Here is a 19,511-nt window from a genome sequence, read left to right on the forward strand (position 1 = left end):
AGTCAAAAATAAAAAGTAAAAGTGAAATGACTTTTAAGTAAAAAAAAAAGAGTAAGGGGAGACTTATTTTAAGTCATTTTTTACCTTGCCAAACACTTCGTAACTTATTTTAAGTAATTTCTGACTTATTTTAAGTTATTTTTTATATTTGTCAAACACTTCCAGAAGTCAAAAACTGACTTAAAAGTAGGTTTGACCAACTTTTAAGCCAATCCAAACGGGCTCGTCGTTTTGTTGGCCAGACAAAATATGCTTAGCAGAAAAATCATAAATTAAGGGTGATCAACTTATAGCTTTTGACTTGTGAGCACTTTTGGTGCCAAAAGAAATATTTGTAAGTTTGTTAGAGCTTTTAGCCACACCTTGTAATTCTTCTGCCAACTTATGCAATTCTTTTTTCACAGGTGACCATGATCTTGTACGAGACGCTAAGGCTATTCCCCCCATTACCAACATTTGGTAGAACGAATAAAGAAGAAGTGAAATTGGGAGAGCTAAATCTACCAGCTGGAGTGATACTCATAGTACCCGCAATCTTAGTACATTATGATAAGGAAATATGGGGTGAAGACGCAAAGGAATTCAAACCAGAAAGATTTAGTGAAGGAGTGTCAAAGGCAACCAAAGGACAATTCTCGTTTATTCCATTTGGTGGGGGACCTCGAATTTGCATTGGACAAAACTTTGCGATGATGGAAGCAAAAATGGCAATAGCAATGATACTACAAAGGTTCTCCTTTGAACTCTCTCCATCATATACACATGCTCCATTTGCAGTAGTGACTATTCATCCTCAGTATGGTGCTCCTCTGCTTATGCGCAAACTCTAAGATGATATTTTACACCATTGGTGTTGTATGATCGATACTAATTTGTCACATGATGACTGAAGTCATGCTTCGAATTTAAACGTTAACGTTAAATTGCAGCTTGGTTAACATTATCAAAATTAATTGGTCAATTAATCATAGGTCTTCTCTGATGAACTTCATATGGCCTCTTGGTGGAGCAGAAGTTTCTTCTTAAAGTTGTGTAGAACATATATATATATATATATTTCTATTGCACCTCTATGTTCATTTTGGTTTGTCCATATGTAGGAATCAACCAAAACAACTACTGCTATGTTTCTAAAGTGTTCTGTACTTTGTTGATAGTTTGATACATAAATAGATATCTTAACTTGGCGTCAGTTGAAATTCAACACTCCCAACTTTGACGATGCATATCTATGTACCATCAAAATTTATGTGTCACATTAGCATTGAGTGTCCACCAGATACACGGGTAATGAGTTGAGGTGTCTAGACGTGGATTTTCAAAATTAAAGTATTTCAAGATAGTTGTTTATCTATGTATTATGCCACGTTAAGTTTTTTATTTTATTTTCTTTGGGCCATAACCTTATTATTCAATTTGGATCTCTAAACTAGTACTAGCATATTTTGATGGAATCAAGAGAGGTCATAAATCACAATCACACAACTACTTTTGTTTTGTTTTGTTTTGTTTTTGTAAGCAAAAGAGCCATTTAAACAACATATTTATCTTTCTAACTTAATAGTATATAGTAAGTAGATGCCCTATCTTAGTTTAGTATTTTCAGATCATTAGTACAAAAGTTGTATATAAAATATATTGAAAAAGGTTGAACAACAACAAAGATAGGATGGAAACTAGGACAAAAGAAATAATAAAATAAAGACATAAATGGGATGATGTAAGGTAGGGCTTGTCCTGTTGGCTGGACAGGACCAGAGACATGACAAGATTATGAAAAAAAAATACTTACTAAACATGCATAGCAAGATTGGTAATTTTTTAAATTAATTTCTTATCGATGCTCGATATTTATATTGGAGCTTCAATTAATTTACATTTATATTGCATATGATTCAGTAAAGGGGGAAATGTCCTAAAAAAAATCTATGTCAAACTTTGAGATCTCAAATTAAGGACAGAAAATTCTTATTTATCCCTTAAATTCTTGATAATGAATGGTTTAAAGACTAAGGAGATTAAGATTTTATTTGGACATGATTTGAAATCAGATTGAATTGAAATTTTGATTTCACTAGTAATATGTTTTTCTCATAGAAAATCCCACAAATTATGAAAACTATCAAAAAAATAAAAATAAGTTCTTATGCAATCTTATTAAATGAGAAAATCGTGATTTCTAAACAAGATATCAAAGTATACTAATGCACCATATTGATAAATCATGTATCACTATATTTCTTTTATAACTAAATATATTTACAATTACAAATTTTCAAATATACATATTGTTATCAAGATCCACTAGTCAACAATAGTAGCATCATTTTTTCACATAGTACAAACAATCTCTTAACTTGAACATGATTTTTTATTTTTTTTGCAAAGTGTAAAATAATAATAATAAAATATCACATAGTACAAACAATCTCTAAATTATGAACGAAACTCCAGAGACACATCTTAACTAAACTAAGGTTTTATTACCTTTGAACTCATTTTATTTTTTTTGTAATTTTGTACCCCTTTTTGGCTTACGTGACATCCAAATATCTCTCATGTGCCTCAACTGCATGGAGTCACAGAGTGTGTCATGTAAGCCAAAAGATGTACAAAATTACAAAAAATGAGTTTAGGGGTAATAAAACCTTAGTTTAGTTAATCAGTGTCTTGAGATTTTGATCATAGTCTAAAATTACTTGTGCATCTCTAAAAATTATACAAAATATAAACTTAAGAATCAAATGTTTACGTTTTAAATAAATTGAAATATCTCACCCCATTTAAAATTAGCAAGAAAGATTCCCTTTGATTTATGGTCATTTTTGTATTACAAGTAAGAGGAAGCAGTTGAGAGAAGCTTTGTGATTTGTGAAAATGGAGATGTTGAGCAACATAATAGCAACAATATGTGTTGCAATTTTATTAATTTATACATGGAAGGTGTTAAATTGGGCATGGTTTAGACCAAAGAAATTGGAGAAATACTTTAGACAAAATGGTCTAAAAGGAAATCCATACACGTTACTCTATGGAGATTTGAATGAACTCACAAAAAGTATAGTAGAAGCCAAATCTAAGCCTATCAATTTCTCTGATGATATAGCTCAAAGGCTCATCCCCTTTTTCCTTGACTCCATCAACAAAAATGGTATGTTTCTTTGTTACAAAGATGTTGTGTAATGTGTATCAACTGTTTGGTAAAATGCCTGAATAAACTTTTGATGAAGTTGTGAAATGTTTATTCCTTTTTTTTTTAATGACCGGGGTGTCCGGCTCAGCTTTCGTACACCTTGACTAATTTGTCCATTGAAGCTAGGTTAGATAAGAAGAATCACCTAGTGTTATTGTCTCTGTTAGGATTGAACCTGAGATCTCATGACTTTCAATTACTTCATTAATGTTGAGAATATAATTAAATAATAAAAGTACGCTCAGATGAGATGGTCAGACACTTCAACAATTAACCACTAGGCAAGATCATTGGGTGCGTGAAATGCCTATTCCTTGTTTGTGAATTTCATTAGTGATTTTGTTGTTGAAATTCCTTTTCTGAAAAAAAACAATAAATCATAGCAATAACTAAGAGATACTTGCAGGTAAAAGTTCTTTTATGTGGTTAGGCCCATATCCAGTTATATTGATCACAGATCCTGAACATTTAAAGGAGATTTTCACAAAGAATTATGTGTATCTAAAGCAAAATCATCCCAATCCAATGACCAAGTTATTGGCTCAAGGTCTAGCAAACATTGAGGGAGACAAATGGGCCAAACACAGAAAAATCATCAATCCCGTCTTCCATGTAGAGAAGTTAAAGGTTCTACTTTATTACTCCTTCCGTTATATTTTTATGTTGTTACTGTTCTTTTCTCCATTATTTTCAACGTGATTTCGTCGTTACTGTATTGCTTTTTCAAACTTGTTTTGAATTGCTATACTTGACCTTTCTACCTTTACTAGGTAGGGGTAAGGTCTATGCACACACCACCCTTTTCAGACCTCACTTGTGGGATTACACTAGGTATGTTATTGTTATTGTAGTTTAATTGGGCACGGGCAATGTTTAAGAAAATAAGGGAGACTTTAGAATCTTGTACTCTTAAACTAAAGATGTATAATGTACAAAAATATCCTTTGAATCTTGTGGTCTAAACATTCAATGTGGGATATTGGAATTAAAAGAATTACTACTAAATATGGAAAGTGACGTTCTTTTTTAAAGTGACTTAGAAGGGAAGTAAGACAACTAATTGAATCAAGGAGAGAACCAAATTTAGATAACATGGTAAATTTTATATACCTTTGACTTAGTATTGCTTATTTAGATGGCTTAATTAACATTAAGAAGTTATCCATTTATAACAAGCACTTGCTGGTTTTTATATTTACAGCATATGCTGCCGGCATTTTATATGAGTTGTAGTGAAATGCTAAGCAAATGGGAGGAATTTGTTCCAACGGGAACATCATTCGAACTTGATGTATGGCCAGACCTTCAAATAATGAGTAGTGAAGTCATATCTCGTACAGCATTTGGGAGTAGCTATGAAGAAGGAAGAACAGTATTTGAACTTCAGAAAGAACAAGCTGAGTATGTAATCGAAAAAGGACAATCAATTTATATACCAGGATCAAGGTACAACAATTTATGTGCATCACATTTCCACATTCAAAACTTTCTTTTGTGCTTGCAAAATCTCTCTGTAATTAAATTTGAAAAATCTTCTTAACAATTTTTCTACTAATAGACTTTTCTTGTTTGAATAAACTTGTTCATATAGGTTCTTGCCTACTAAAAGAAACAAAAGAATGCTGGAAATCGAAAAGGAAATTCAAAGGACAATTAGGTGTATCATTGACAAAAGATTGAGGGCAATGGAAGCAGGGGAGACAAGTAAAGATGACTTATTGGGTATATTACTCGAATCCAATTTGAAAGAAATCGAACTTCATGGTAGAAAAGATTTTGGAATGACTATATCAGACGTGGTAGACGAGTGCAAACTATTCTATTTTGCTGGACAAGAGACAACTTCAGTATTACTCGTATGGACAATGATTTTGCTCTGCTTACATCCGGAGTGGCAAGTACGTGCCAGAGAGGAGGTGTTGCAGGTCTTTGGAAATAATAAACCAGATTTGGAAGGACTAAATCGCTTGAAAATTGTAAGTACTTTTCACACAAGTTCTTTTCTTCCAATCTCTTAATGAGTACGCTTTGTGTCCTCAATATAGTGATTCTACAGGACTGCCGAAGTTGACAAGAAGTGAACTAAGACCCCGGTGGGCTTAACTAATTAAGGGTAATTGATAAACATTAAGTGTTGGAAACCAATTTTATGTGTTGAAATTGATTTTACAAATTGACATTTATGTGTTAGGATAGAAGCATACACAACTAACATGTTTGGTAAAAAAGTGTCCATAAGCATTTGTGTTAAAATGACTAAATGCTCTGAAAGCTATTCACAAAAGATATAAATAAGAAAGTATATTTACAAGGAGAAGGATGGACAACGGAAAGGAATGGAGAGGGAGTTAGTCGTGCTGTTTTGAAATATATTTACTGGATTTCGAAATACAGTAGCGATAAAATAGTACTTGAAGAAATTTTGGTCAGACCAAAAGTGCTTTTAAAGTTATAAGCAGAAATTAAAAATCTTCAGTTGAGGCTAATCAACTTACAGCTTTTGGTTAATTTTGGGTTAAAAGCAATTTGGTTAAAGCTTTACCCAAACACTCTCATTCTACTGTCAACTTATGCAATACTCTTTCCCTTAGGTAACGATGATCTTGTACGAGACGTTAAGGCTATTCCCTCCATTGCCAATATTTGGTAGAAGGACTGAAGAGGAAGTGAAATTGAGGGAGCTAAATCTACCAGCTGGAGTGCTACTCATTATACCCACAATCCTAGTACATTATGATAAGGAGATATGGGGTGAAGACGCGAAGGAATTCAAACCAGAAAGATTCCGTGAAGGAGTGTCAAACGCAATGAAAGGACAAGTCTCATTTATCCCATTTAGCTGGGGACCGCGTGTTTGCATCGGACAAAACTTTGCAATGATGGAAGCAAAAATGGCGATAGCAATGATACTACAAAGGTTCTCCTTTGAACTCTCACCATCATATACACATGCTCCATTTGCAGTAGTGACTATTCATCCTCAGTATGGTGCTCCTCTGCTTATGCACAAACTTTAAGATGATATTTTTCGTCATTGGTGTTGTACGTTGATCTACATGCATCATTTGGATGATCGATATACTGGTGCAGAAGTAGGCACTTTAACTTTGTATGTTTAATTTTGCTAGTGCACAAGTAGACACATTAACTTTATATGCTTAATTTTGCTAGTGCACAAGTAGGCACTTTAACTTTGTATGTTTAATTTTGCTAGTGCACAAGTAGGCACTTTAACTATCCCAAACTTGAACAAATAATTACTTGAATTTTACCTCGACGAGCGTGACTTGGGTGTATTTCACACATTTTGTCAGGTAAGATTCAAATTTCTTATTTATCTGAGATTTTAGTTTTAGTTTTAGCTCCTTTCTGAAAATAAGTGAGGTTCTCCATCTTAGTTAGCTAATAGTCTCCTATAGCTATTTGAAAGTTTAGTGGAACACTGAATTTCTTACTTTAGACGCTTTTGTTGAAAAAATACGAATTCAAGTGGTACCTCAAGAATAGTCTAACATCACAAGACAATGCCCTAACTCATCAATATCACTAGATTTAGGAGACTATTAGCTAACTAATTAGATGGAGAACCTCACATTTTTCCTCATATACTCTGACATATATAAACTATTCACAAATTTCTTTGGTAAACTTTTCCTCATAAATCAAAAGAATTAATTAGAACATATCTAACTTACATAAAAATATCTTATTACATATTAATTAGAGATAATAAATTTACTGCCTGAAAAAAAATATTATATGGAGAAATTTATTATGAGCTGTTTCACTTATTGCATCATCTTTAGTTACAAAACGTCAGCATCACTCCTTAATTATATCTACACAAGAAAATTCCAAGTTCAACAAAACTAGCTAGGGATTGGAAATATCAGTAATATAGATGAATACAAAGAAAAGATAAACCAAATATTGAGTATGGTAAATTTATATGAAAACAAATGGAGATAATGTGTGAAAGGACGATATCTCTAATTAGGAGCAAATGTCAAAATTTTACCAAATGAAGACAAGTTAACAATTTATTAGAAATAAAATAACTACTATGCGAACCTTTATGTACCTAAGTAAGGCGAACCTTCAACTCATTCAGAAAACATATATGAATCCGTCAAATTAAAGACAATAACTTATAAAACATAAACACAAATAAAAAAGAGGCACAAACACAAAGTGAAAGATACAAATAAACACTTGAATTGTACCTCGATCCGCATGACTTGGATGTATTTCACGCATTTTGCTAGGTAGAATTCAAATTTCATATGTGTGAAAAAAAAAGTGAGGTTCTCCATCTTAGTTAGCTAATAGTCTCCTATAGCTAGTGATGTTGATGAGTTAGTGCATTGTGTTGTGATGTTAGACTATTCTTGTGGTACCACTTCAATTAATATTTTTCAACAAAAGCGTCTGAAATAACAAATTTAGTGTTTCACTAAAATTTTGAATAGCGGTCCATACTACCACATATTACTATAGCTAGTAAGAAAATGAATGAAAGTCACACACATAGTTCTATAACTACTTGCATTTGACTTTCGTTCATTTACTTACTAGTTGTACTACTATATAGTAGTATGTATCGCTATTAGAAATTTTAGTGAAATTATATACTATATAATATGATGTTAATTAAGAGGAAGCAGCTGAGATCGAAAAGCCTTTCATAGAGTTGTCACTTGTTAAAATGGAGATGTTGAGAATCATGATAACAACAATCTGTGTTGCTTTTTTGTTGGTATATACATGGAAAGTGTTGAATTGGGCATGGTTTAAGCCAATGAAACTTGAGAAATACTTAAGAAAGAGTGGTCTTAAGGGAAATCAATACAAATTACTCTATGGAGATTTGAAGGAATTCACAGAAAGTGTCATTGAAGCCAAATCTAAGCCCATCAATTTCTCCGATGATATAGCTCAAAGGCTCATCCCCTTTTACCTTGATTCCATCAACAAAAATGGTATGTTTCTGTGTTTAGAAACGTGAGTTGAGTAATGCGTATCAACTGTTTGGTAAAATTCCCGAATGAATTCAACTGACATCTATGTCGTTCAACTTTGGGTGTGCACAAGGATACACTTAAACTTGTATAAAATTATACAAGAAAGCACACATGTCCTACATGGTATAATACACATAGGACACCATGTACGACACAAAATTGCCATGTAAGATGCCACGTAAGATGAATGTGTCTATTTGCTAATTTTATACAAGTTTAAGTGTCTACTTGTGCACACCCAAAGTTGAAGGATATAGATGTCAGCTGAAGTCAAGTTGAAGGGTACTTTTATGTATTATGCCTTTCTTATTTGCTTTCATTAGTGATTTTGTTCTTGAAATTTCTTTGTGGAAAATGCAATAAATCATACTCCCCTTTGTCCTAAATTATGTGGTGTAGTTTAACTGGATACAAAATTTAAGAAATATTGAACATCTTTTGTGGGTTTTTTTGCCAAATAAGTGAGATCCAACGTGGATAAAATGTTGATAGAGACATTAAATATTTCTCAAATAATGAAATGTATCATTTTTTTTTTGGGACTGATTAAATAGGAAAGTGTGCCACATAAATTGAGGTAGATGAAGTAGCAAAAACTCAAGATTTTAGATTTTACTAACCAAAAATTAAAGTGATTACTCGCAGGTAAAAATTCTTTTATGCGGCTAGGCCCATATCCAGTAGTGTTGATCACAGACCCTGAACATGTAAAAGAGATTTTCACAAAGAATTATGTGTATCTAAAGCAAAATCATCCCAATCCAATGACCAAGTTATTGGCTCAGGGTCTAGCAAATATTGAGGGAGACAAATGGGCCAAACACAGAAAAATTATCAATCCCGCCTTCCACGTAGAGAAGTTGAAGGTTCTACTTATTACTCTTGTTGTTGATGTTCTTTTCTCCATTATTTTCAACGTTCTTTCTTCACTATTATATTTCCTTTTCGAACTTGTTTTGAATTGTTATACTTGAACTGAGGGTCTTTCGAAAATAACCTCTCTACCTTCACAAGGTAGGGGTAAGTTTCTGTGTATACACCATTGTTGGTGTTTTTTAAAAATGGGGCAGCACAAAAGGATTGAAAATGTCTCTCAATGGATTGAAATGACTTTCAATAGTTTTCAATAATTTTATTAAGCATTGAGGGGATTTAAATAGCCAACATAAAACACATAATCTGCATAATTTAAAATTTAAACAACCTAAAATATCTCAACAACATAAACAAACTAACTAAAATTCAAAATGTCAAATTTATTCAAACTAAATAACTTATTTTGCTAAAAGTTACTGCAGTAACTAAAAGCAAACTTCAACACTCCTCCTTTGCTTTAGTTATTGCAATTGAAAAAAATGCTCCTCCTCAATTTTTGCTTTGGTAGTTGATGCTGGGTTTTTTTCATTGTTTTTGAACTTGCAAAATTTCTTCTTTTTTCTTTTTCTTCTTTTGATTTTTGTTCTTCAAAAACACATGCGATGACATTGTCTTGTGTAGAAGTTTTTTTGAAAGTGCTTTAATCTGAACTTTTGTATGATTTGCAGAGAGAAGTTGTAAGGGTTTTTCTTCCATCAGAACCTCACATATCACATATGTTTCAAAATATGGTTTTATTCTCATAGACCAAATTTGATAGGTTTTGTCTGTGAAAATTTATGGGGCATTCAAAGAGAGACTTTTGCTTGCCATTATTTTGGTTAAAAAATGATTTAGAAAAGCCTGTGCATTGAAAAAAGCACTGGTTGAAAAGGTAGCCTTGATGGGTTAAAATGGGTAGCCCTGATGGGTTAAAAAGGTTACCCTTACGGGTTAAAAATGTATGGTAGTTCTTTGAAAGATTTCACAGATCCCTTAAGATCAATGAAGCTCTGATACCACTGTTGGTGTTTTTTAAAAATGGGGTAGCACAAAAAGATATCTCCATAATTTAAAATTTAAACAACCTAAAATATCTAACAACATAAACAAACTAACTAAAATTCAAAATTCAAATTTATTCAAACTAAATAACTTATTTTGCTAAAAGTTACTACAATAACTAAAAGCAAACTTCAACAACCATCATGCCCATATTCTACTTGTGGGATTATAGTGGATGTGTTATTGTTGTTGTAGTTTGATTGGGCCGAGACGAAATTTATGAAAATGAGGGAGACTTGTAGGCTTAAACTAAATATGTGTATATTGTACCATAATATGCTTTGAATCTTGTAGTCTGAAACCTGCCATGTGGGATATCATAATTGAAGAATTACTAAATATAGAAAGTAGCATTCTTTTTTAAACTGACTTAGAACGGAAGTAAGAAAACTAATTGAATAATAGGGAGAACCAAATTTAGAATTTAGAAAACCTGGTAAATTTCCCTGTGCTACTTAGTATTGCTTATTGAGATGCCTTAAACATTAAGAAGTTATCCATTTATAGTTGTTGGTTTTTTCATTTGTTTACAGCATATGCTGCCAGCATTTTATGTGAGTTGTAGAGAAATGCTAAGCAAATGGGAGGAAATTGTTCCAAAGGGAACATCATTCGAACTCGATGTATGGCCAGACCTTCAAATAATGTCCAGTGAAGTCATATCTCGTACATCATTTGGGAGTAGCTATGAAGAAGGAAGAACAATATTTGAACTTCAGAACGAACAAGCTGAGTATGTAATCAGAATAGCACGTTCAATTCATATACCAGGATCAAGGTACAACAATTTATGTACATCACATTTCCATGTTCGATACTTTCTTTTGTGCTTGCAAAATCTCTCTGTAATTAAATATAAAAAATCTGATCCTTAACAATTTTTCTACTAGAAGACTTTCCCTGTAATTCGAATAACTTTGTTTATATAGGTTCTTGCCTACTAAAATGAACAGAAGAATGCTGAAAATCGAAAAGGAAATTCAAACGACAATTAGGCGTATCATTGACAAAAGATTGAGAGCGATCGAAGGAGGGGAGACTAGTAAAGATGACTTATTGGGCATATTACTTGAATCCAATATGAAAGAAATTGAACTTCATTGTAGAAAAGATTTTGGAATGACTATATCAGACGTGGTAGACGAGTGCAAATTATTCTATTTTGCTGGACAAGAGACCACTTCAGTGTTACTCGTATGGACAATGATTTTGCTCTGTTTACATCCAGGGTGGCAAGTACGTGCCAGAGAGGAGGTGTTACATGTCTTTGGAAAGAATAAACCAGATTTGGAAGGACTAAATCGCTTGAAAATTGTAAGTACTTTTCGCAAGTTCTTTTCTTCCAATCTTTTAATGAGTACATTTTATGTCCTCAATATAGTTATTCGATAGGACTGTCGAGACAAGAAGTGGACTTGGAGCCCGATTGGCTTAACTATTTGAGATTAGTTAATAAACATTCAGTGTTGAAACCCATTTTTATGTGTTGAAATTGATTGTACAAATAGACAGTTGCATGTTCGGATAGAAGCAGAAACAATTAAGATGTTTGGTAAAAACAATGACCATAAGCATTTGTGTTAATATAAATGAAAAAGTATATTTACAAGGAGAAGGATGAAGGCGAGAAATGAAATGGAGACGGAGTTAGTCGTGTTGTTTTGAGAAGACATTCACTGGATTTTGAACTATAGTAGTGATAAAATAGTACTTAAAAATTTTGGTCAGACCAAAAGTGCGTTGAAAGTTATAAGCAGAAAAATCTTAAGTTGAGGCTAATCAACTTACAGTGTTTTTTTAGGTAACGATGATCTTGTACGAGACATTAAGGCTATTCCCTCCATTGCCATCATCTGGTAGAAGGACTGAAGAGGAAGTGAAATTGGGGGAGCTAAATCTACCAGCAGGAGTGCAACTCATTATACCCACAATCCTATTACATTATGATAAGGAGGTATGGGGTGAAGACGCGAAGGAATTCAAACCAGAGAGATTCAGTGAAGGAGTGTCAAAGGCAATGAAAGGACAAGTCTCGTTTATCCCATTTAGCTGGGGACCGCGTGTTTGCATCGGACAAAACTTTGCAATGATGGAAGCAAAAATGGCGATAGCAATGATACTACAAAAGTTCTCCTTTGAACTCTCACCATCATATACACATGCTCCATTTGCAATAGTGACTATTCATCCTCAGTATGGCGCTCCTCTGCTTATGCGCAAGCTTTAAGATGATATTTTATGACATTGGTGTTGTACGTTGATCTACATGCATCATTTGAATGATCGATATACTAAATTGTTGCGAGATCGTGGAAGTCATGTTTCAAATTCAAACATTAACTGCAGTTTGGTTAATGTAATCAAAGTTTTTTAGCTTTTGATATGGTTTGTGCTCCATCTCAAATCTCCTATTTTTCCTTGTATGTTTTAACATTTTGGTGGAGGACAATAGTTCCTTTAATTGTACTTTTTTTTCTTCAATTGGGTTGATTTTTATTTATTTATTTCCTTAGCAATCGAGTTTATGTTTAGTGGGACATAAGTTCTTTTAGGGTGCAGAGCATAACTTGTGAGATATGTAGTCATGATTCCAAATCAGCATTTGGAGATGCAATTTGGGATCATGATTTGAAATCAAATCCCAAATTCTTCAAAAAGTATGATTTGGGATTCCAAATAGTGCTTTCAATTTATTTTTAAAAAAATGTAAAGCTGGACCCATGAGTTTATATTTTGCAAAAGAAACAAGACCAACCATTTTAAATTATTCAAAAAAAAAAAACTCATGCTCGGTGTGAAGAGATTGTTCATGTCATGTGAAGGGATAATATTAAAGAATAACTAGGCACTACTATTATTGACTAGTGAATCTTTCTAAAATTATGTGTATTTGCAATTTATAATTACAAACATTTATTTATTAAAAGAATATGGAGATATGTGATTTATTAATATTACACCTTAGGATATTCCGATATCTTATTTATGAACTTTGGTTTGCTCGTTTGGTAAGATTGTATAAGAATTGATGAAAGTCCGATAGTTTTCACAACTTATTGAATTTTCATGTTTACGAGGGAAAAAAATACAAGGTAAGAAATTCATAATTATGGAAAAGTCTTGCCCCTCGTTCACGCACTAGTCTATATTTTGTCAATCAATCATCCTATAAAAGTCCACAAATTTGACCAATTGGGACAAACACCTTTATTAGTTGTGGAAAATTCAACAAATTTATAATATACCCCATCTTGTCGTTGATATAATAGAAAGGCATAATAAATATAAACTATCTTTAACTTGGTCTCAAGATAGTGAATCACTTTAATTTTGAAAATGCATAACTAGATATCACAAGTCGTCCACATTGTGTCTCATGGACACCCCCGACAATAATGTAACACATAAATTTTAGAAGTGTCTATATGATCATTTTCTTGTATGTTAATTCAAGTGTTCAACTGACACAGTAAGATGAATTGAGATGTCTGGATATGCTTAATTTATTTTTCATATATATAAGAGAAAAGAGTACTTGAGAGAAGCCTTTTTAAATAGGCATAATACATAAATTGGACCCTAAACTTGGCTTGGAATTTTAAGTATGACCTCTAACTTTCAAAGTGCACAAGTAGGCACTTCAACTATCCAATTCTTAAACAAAAAAACACGCGAATCCAACCTGGCATATCGTGTGGTTGAGACGCAATTCAGGCGCGTCAAGGGTATTTTTCGAGGCCCACAACAGTAAAAAATAAAATGAAAATGACAATTTTACCCTTAATGAATCCCTTTTAAATATATCTTTATTTTTTTCAAATCAAAATCCCATTTTTCTTCTTCTTCTTTCTAATTCTAGTACTCATGCTTTTTTTCTCTTTTTGTGCACAATTTCTGGTCGTTTGTTATGTAATGGCTTCTACTTTTTTTTGTCATTGTGTAAAAAGAGCTATAATGAAGATTTCTTGGTCTGCAAATAATTCAGGTATAAAAAAAAAGTGAATTTACATTCATGGTGACAGCTTCTACCAAAAATAAACTTTCAAAAAGCAAAAATTAACATAACCAGACTAAATTGAGGAAGAACAACACATAAACATCCAAAAGATAAGAACTTTGACCACAAATCTTCACAATTTTACTTTGATTTGCAAAGAAATTAGGGCTAGGGCTCTGCTGATGTTGAGTGAAAATCGAGCAAATTGGGAAAAGAAAATACGACCCTACCCTTTTGTATTTTAATTTCTTCTTTTTTTTAATTATAAAATACGTGTAATTTTTTAATTACGTGGCAGCCACTGAGTGGCTCAATAAGCCACGTAGCAGCGTTTGTATATCACACAATTTGGCTGTTGGATTCGCCTATTTTTTTGTTTAAGAATTGGATAGTTAAAGTGCCTACTTGTGCACTATGAAAGTTAGAGGTCATACTTAAAATTTGAAGCCAAGTTTAGGGTCCACTTTATGTATTATGCCTTTTAAATATGGAGTACTTATCACTTGTGGGAGTAGAGATGATAGCAACAACTTGTGTTGCAATTTTGTTAGTAATTTACACATGGAAAGTGTTGAATTGGGCATGGTTTAGGCCAAAAAAACTTGAGAAATACTTAAGAAAGAGTGGTCTTAAGGGAAATCCATACAAATTACTGTATGGAGATTTGAAAGAGCTTACAAATAAACTCAATGAAGCCAAATCTATGCCCATCAATTTCTTTGATGATGTACCTCAAAGGATCATCCCTTTTTTCTGTGACTCCATCAACAAAAAATGGCAAGTACAAGAATCTAACAAGTTTTCTTAATCATATTCTTTTCATGGACCAATCGCATAATTTTTGTTTATATATATACGACTTGAATCCATGGTCTTTGCCTGATCCTATATCATGTTTAAATGTGTGACCATCTCATTTAAAACGTGGAGGTAGTCCACTAACGGCCATTTCTGGCTCGAATAATGTAATTTTGGGAGGAGTTCCATACTTTGTCTCTAGAATGTGTGATGCTAGGTTGGGGTCTGGTGAACCAACTGGTCGCTCCTCTAGTTGAAGTATCGTGGCATAGTATAATTGAGTTTATGAATTCTGGATTCTTGAAAAAGCAGCTTATTGAGTTCTTGATGAATTATATATCTCTACGTATTAAATAGATTTTTAAACACAAATATAGAGTTTGAACTAAAACTAGTACTAGTTTTGTTGAACCCGTAGGCGATATATCACTTACAATCTATTTTTGTCACGCCCCGAGCTTACACCCTGGACGTAGCCGGCACTTGAAGACCATTGTTGGCCCCAAGCGAACCCTTGGCCTGACTTTCTTAACTCAGCGGAAACCTAACTCAACAGAATAACTCCATGCAATGCAAGGACATAAAATAACTTAACTGATAAAATCTGGCCTAAAAGGCAACTCGAGTCCCAAAATATAATATTTACATATACACATAGATGAGAGACTTAAAACTAACTAACTGACTGACTGTCTATGAAGCCTCTATAACACTGAGATGGATGTTGGGACAGACCCCGCAACATCCTAATAAAACAAAACTAACAGAACAAAATAACCGAGTCCTCCGGAATGAAAAAAGGCTCACCACTAAATCTGGAGTGCTCAGCTGGATCAACGGCGTGCTGGATGCTGATCCTGGGTACCTGTGTCTGCATCGTCATAAGATGCAGGCCATTTGGCATCAGTACATTGAATGTATGAGTATGCGAGCTGGAAAACTAAGCAACAACTTAAGCTTGAAAGAAGTACAAGTGAACACTTACCTTAGCTCTGTTCGACTCATGAATAACTGAACTCAAATGTAAAGCAATAAGACACATGCAATACATAAATAGCTTGTAAAACACTATAAACAACTTAGTTCGTTAAGGATAAAACGATAACAAACTTAACTTTACTTATATAAAAGTAATATAACTTTAGTGGGAGATTCTTTAACCGACAACCACCACTATGAGCCTTAGTGATGATACAACGTTTTACCTCACATTGCCCAAGGACCATCCTATACCTTGCCATGATATAGGACCTTACTTAACCTAGTGGATCTACTAGCTTAATCTTACGTGATCATCTAAAAAGAATGACCCGCTAATTCCCATGTTTGGCTACATGGTTCTTATGGAGAGTTGATTTAATATGAACTCGCGCCCCCAATTCGGTGCTCAATACTACTCCCAAAATACTTTAGCTCATAAGTGTTTAAAACACATCTTTCTTTAGTTTGAGATAATTGCTCAAAATCTAGCCCAAAGGCTCACTTGGAATCGATGCTCCCTTTTCTTGAAAACTAGCCCAAAGGCTCTTTTGGAATCATAGTTCCTCTCTTACTCAAATGTGAAAACATTTATAAACTTCTTTGGGGAATACTTAGTTCCCTAATATTTTTGAGAAATGAACTCAACTCTATACTCTTGGCTTAACTTGAAACTCTATACTTTTTACTCAACTTGAAACTTGAGCCTTAATATGAAGTTAAAACGTTCAACAAAGACTCTTGACAAAACTTTGAAGACTTGCTTTGACTTACTTCTTAACTTCTAGACTTGACTCTAACTTCACTTGACTTTGATCCGAACTTTCCTCGATTTGGATTATGAATTCAAGGGTAATAATCTCATGTTTATGGATGAGTTCGGGATGTCTAGATGTACCTTAGAGTGTTGAAAACAACTATAAAACATAGGTACATCACCAAGGAACATGTAAGAAAAAGTGGGGAATGAATGGGAAGACTTGGTGTCCTTGGCGCTCTGAGAGGCGCGGGGCGCCAGCCTTCAGACTTCAGAGGGGCCTGCTGGGCACTCTGAGAGGCGTGCCGCCCTAAGGGCTGGGCTTTAGAGCCCCTTTTGGGGCGCGCTGGCTGGCGCGACGCCCCAGCCCTTTCCCCCAAAAATCCGACTTTTCTCCTTCATTTTTCCAACTCTAAACCACCTTAACTTCAAAGGTTCAAGCCCCAAACACTTAGAATCATAAACCCCTCAACATATAATAGATTTCAACTCACAAACACAACCGGAAACATGTCCCAAATTAACAAGAAACTTCAACAACAAAACCACAACTTCAACAACCACATCCAACAACTTCAACAAACACAACCAAATCTTTTCTCGGAAATTAAAACGAGTTTGGCGTGTGGGGGAAAGAACCAACCCAACACTATGATCTCACATACCTTACTAGGGATCACCCCTGACGAAATCCACGACGATCTCTATGAAGTTTGCTTCTTCTTCTCCTTTCTCCCCTTCTCTCATTTTCTATCAAGAACCCTAACTCTCACTTTAAAAAGGAAAAACTGATTTAAAATCAGTCTAAAACCTTAATATATATCCTAAAGAAAAGGCTAGGGAAAAGACCAAAATACCCGTACAAAATGGGGTTAACTGCCCTGCCAACAACCCAACATCCAAAAAGCATAACTCACTCATACGAACTCGAATCGAGCAAACTCGGCAGCATTGGAAAGACCATTCCACGAACTTTGCAAACATAACTGGAACTACACCTAACTCAAAGTTGGCCAAAAACTCACTTTTTCCCATAACCAAATTTTCCAGATTTTTAATTCTTTCCAAAAAAAGACTATTTCCAATTCTAAGCCTCTTCATAGTTATTTCAAATTGCCGGATGTTACAATATCTCCCCCTTGGGAACATTCATCCTCGAATGAGGTTACTCTTACTAGGCTAAGGGTGTAACATCACATTCAAACACCCAACAAGCACCCATGCAAACACAACAACAACAACATGCTCATTAATAATTTAAAGAGAACTAAGAAGGAAATTAGTACCTTGATCTGCATTTCCTCCGGATTCAAAGAGATATGGGTATCTCTTCTTCATTTCCTCTTCGGCTTTCCAAGTAGCTTCCTCAACAAATTGGTTCCTCTAAAGGACCTTGACTGATGCTACATCTTTCGTTCTCAACTTACGAACTTGATGATCTAAAATCTGAACAGGAATCTCCTCATAAGATAAGTTATCCTTGATCCTAACACTTTCAGTCAGTAGGATCAATGAAGGATCGCCTAAGCACTTCTTCAACATAGAGATATGAAATACCGGATGGACCGCTGCTAGTTCCTGTGGTAACTCCAACTCATAAGCAACATTGTCAATCCTCTTGGCTATGCGGTAAGGTCCAATATACCGGAGACTAAGCTTCCCCTTCTTACCGAACCTCATAACCCTCTTCATGGGTGAAACTTTCAAATATACCCAATCATCTACTTCAAACTATAACGCCCTTCTCATAACATCAGTGTAGGATTTCTGGCGACTCTGTGCCGTCTTCAACCTCTCTTGAATCACTTTCACCTTCTCCATAGCTTGGTGAAGTAAATCTAGTCCTATCAACTGTGCTTCACCAACTTCAAACCATCCAATAAGAGATCTACATCTTCTCCCATACAGACCTTCATATGGAGCCATGTGGATGCTAGAGTGATAATTGTTGTTGTAGGCAAACTCAATGAGAGGTAGGTGATCATCCCAATTACCTTTGAAATCGATCACACAAGCCCTCAACATATCTTCCAAAGTCTGAATAGTGTGCTCCGCTTGCCCATCAGTCTGAGGATGAAATGCAGTACTTAAGTTTACCTTTGAACCCAAGCCTTTCTGAAAAGATTTCCAGAACTGTGCAGTAAACTGTGCACCTCTATCTGAAATAATGGAGACCGGGACTCCATGAAGTCTCACTATCTCTTGAATATATAACTTGGCATAATCTTCTGCTGAATGGGTAGTCTTTACCGATAGAAAATGAGCTGACTTTGTCATTCTATCGACAATCACCCAAATAGAATCATGCTGTCTGCGAGACCTTGGCAACCCTATGATAAAATTCATATTGATCATCTCCCACTTCCATTCTGGAAGTTCTATCCTCTGAGCCAAACCACCGGGCCTTTGGTGTTCAACTTTCACTTGCTGGCAATTTGGACACTTAGCAACAAATTCTTCAATGCCTTTCTTCATGTCATTCCACCAATAAACTTCTTTCAAGTCACGATACATCTTTGTGGAACTCGGATGAATGGAAGATCTGGAGCTATGAGCTTCTTCCATAATCCTTTCTTGGAGTCCATCCACCATAGGTACACACAATCTACCTTGAAATCTCAAAACACCATCTCCCCCTTGTTCAAAAGTCAATACTTTTTGCTTTTGAACATTTGCCTTCAACTCAAGCAAAATGGGATCTTGGTCTTGTTTCTCTTTCACTTCTGACACTAGTAATGACTCGGCCCCGCTCGTCACTTCTATTCCTCCTTCTGCGAAATCTATAAGTCTGACTCCCAGGCGTGCCAGTCTGTGCACATCTTTTGTTAATTCTCTCTTTTCTTCTTC

The 19,511-nt window shown here is 34.4% G+C and overlaps 1 protein-coding gene across 7 annotated transcripts in view; it reads left to right on the forward strand.

Annotated features, from left to right (window-relative positions):
• The window catches only part of LOC125839130 (cytochrome P450 CYP72A219-like), a 96,642-nt gene extending 84,281 nt beyond the window's left edge, over positions 1-12,361 (forward strand). Inside the window, exons 1-5 of one of the 7 annotated variants that reach the window (XM_049518101.1) lie at positions 2,808-3,151; positions 3,600-3,820; positions 4,395-4,639; positions 4,785-5,169; positions 5,785-6,237. In XM_049518101.1, the coding sequence (XP_049374058.1) occupies positions 2,878-3,151; positions 3,600-3,820; positions 4,395-4,639; positions 4,785-5,169; positions 5,785-6,210 (1,551 nt within the window). In that variant the 5' untranslated portion in view covers positions 2,808-2,877 and the 3' untranslated portion in view covers positions 6,211-6,237. Of the gene's footprint in view, positions 1-404; positions 1,154-2,807; positions 3,152-3,599; positions 3,821-4,394; positions 4,640-4,784; positions 5,170-5,784; positions 8,173-8,859; positions 9,081-10,667; positions 10,913-11,063; positions 11,449-11,935 lie in introns of those variants that run through there. The other 6 variants (XM_049518104.1, XM_049518102.1, XM_049518103.1 and 3 more) reach the window with 6 other exon arrangements.
• Positions 12,362-19,511: the final 7,150 nt, after the last annotated feature.

The sequence above is a fragment of the Solanum verrucosum genome, unplaced genomic scaffold (genome assembly GCF_900185275.1).
Source record: "Solanum verrucosum unplaced genomic scaffold, falcon-dt-bn FXZP01000526.1, whole genome shotgun sequence".
NCBI lineage: Eukaryota > Viridiplantae > Streptophyta > Magnoliopsida > Solanales > Solanaceae > Solanum > Solanum verrucosum.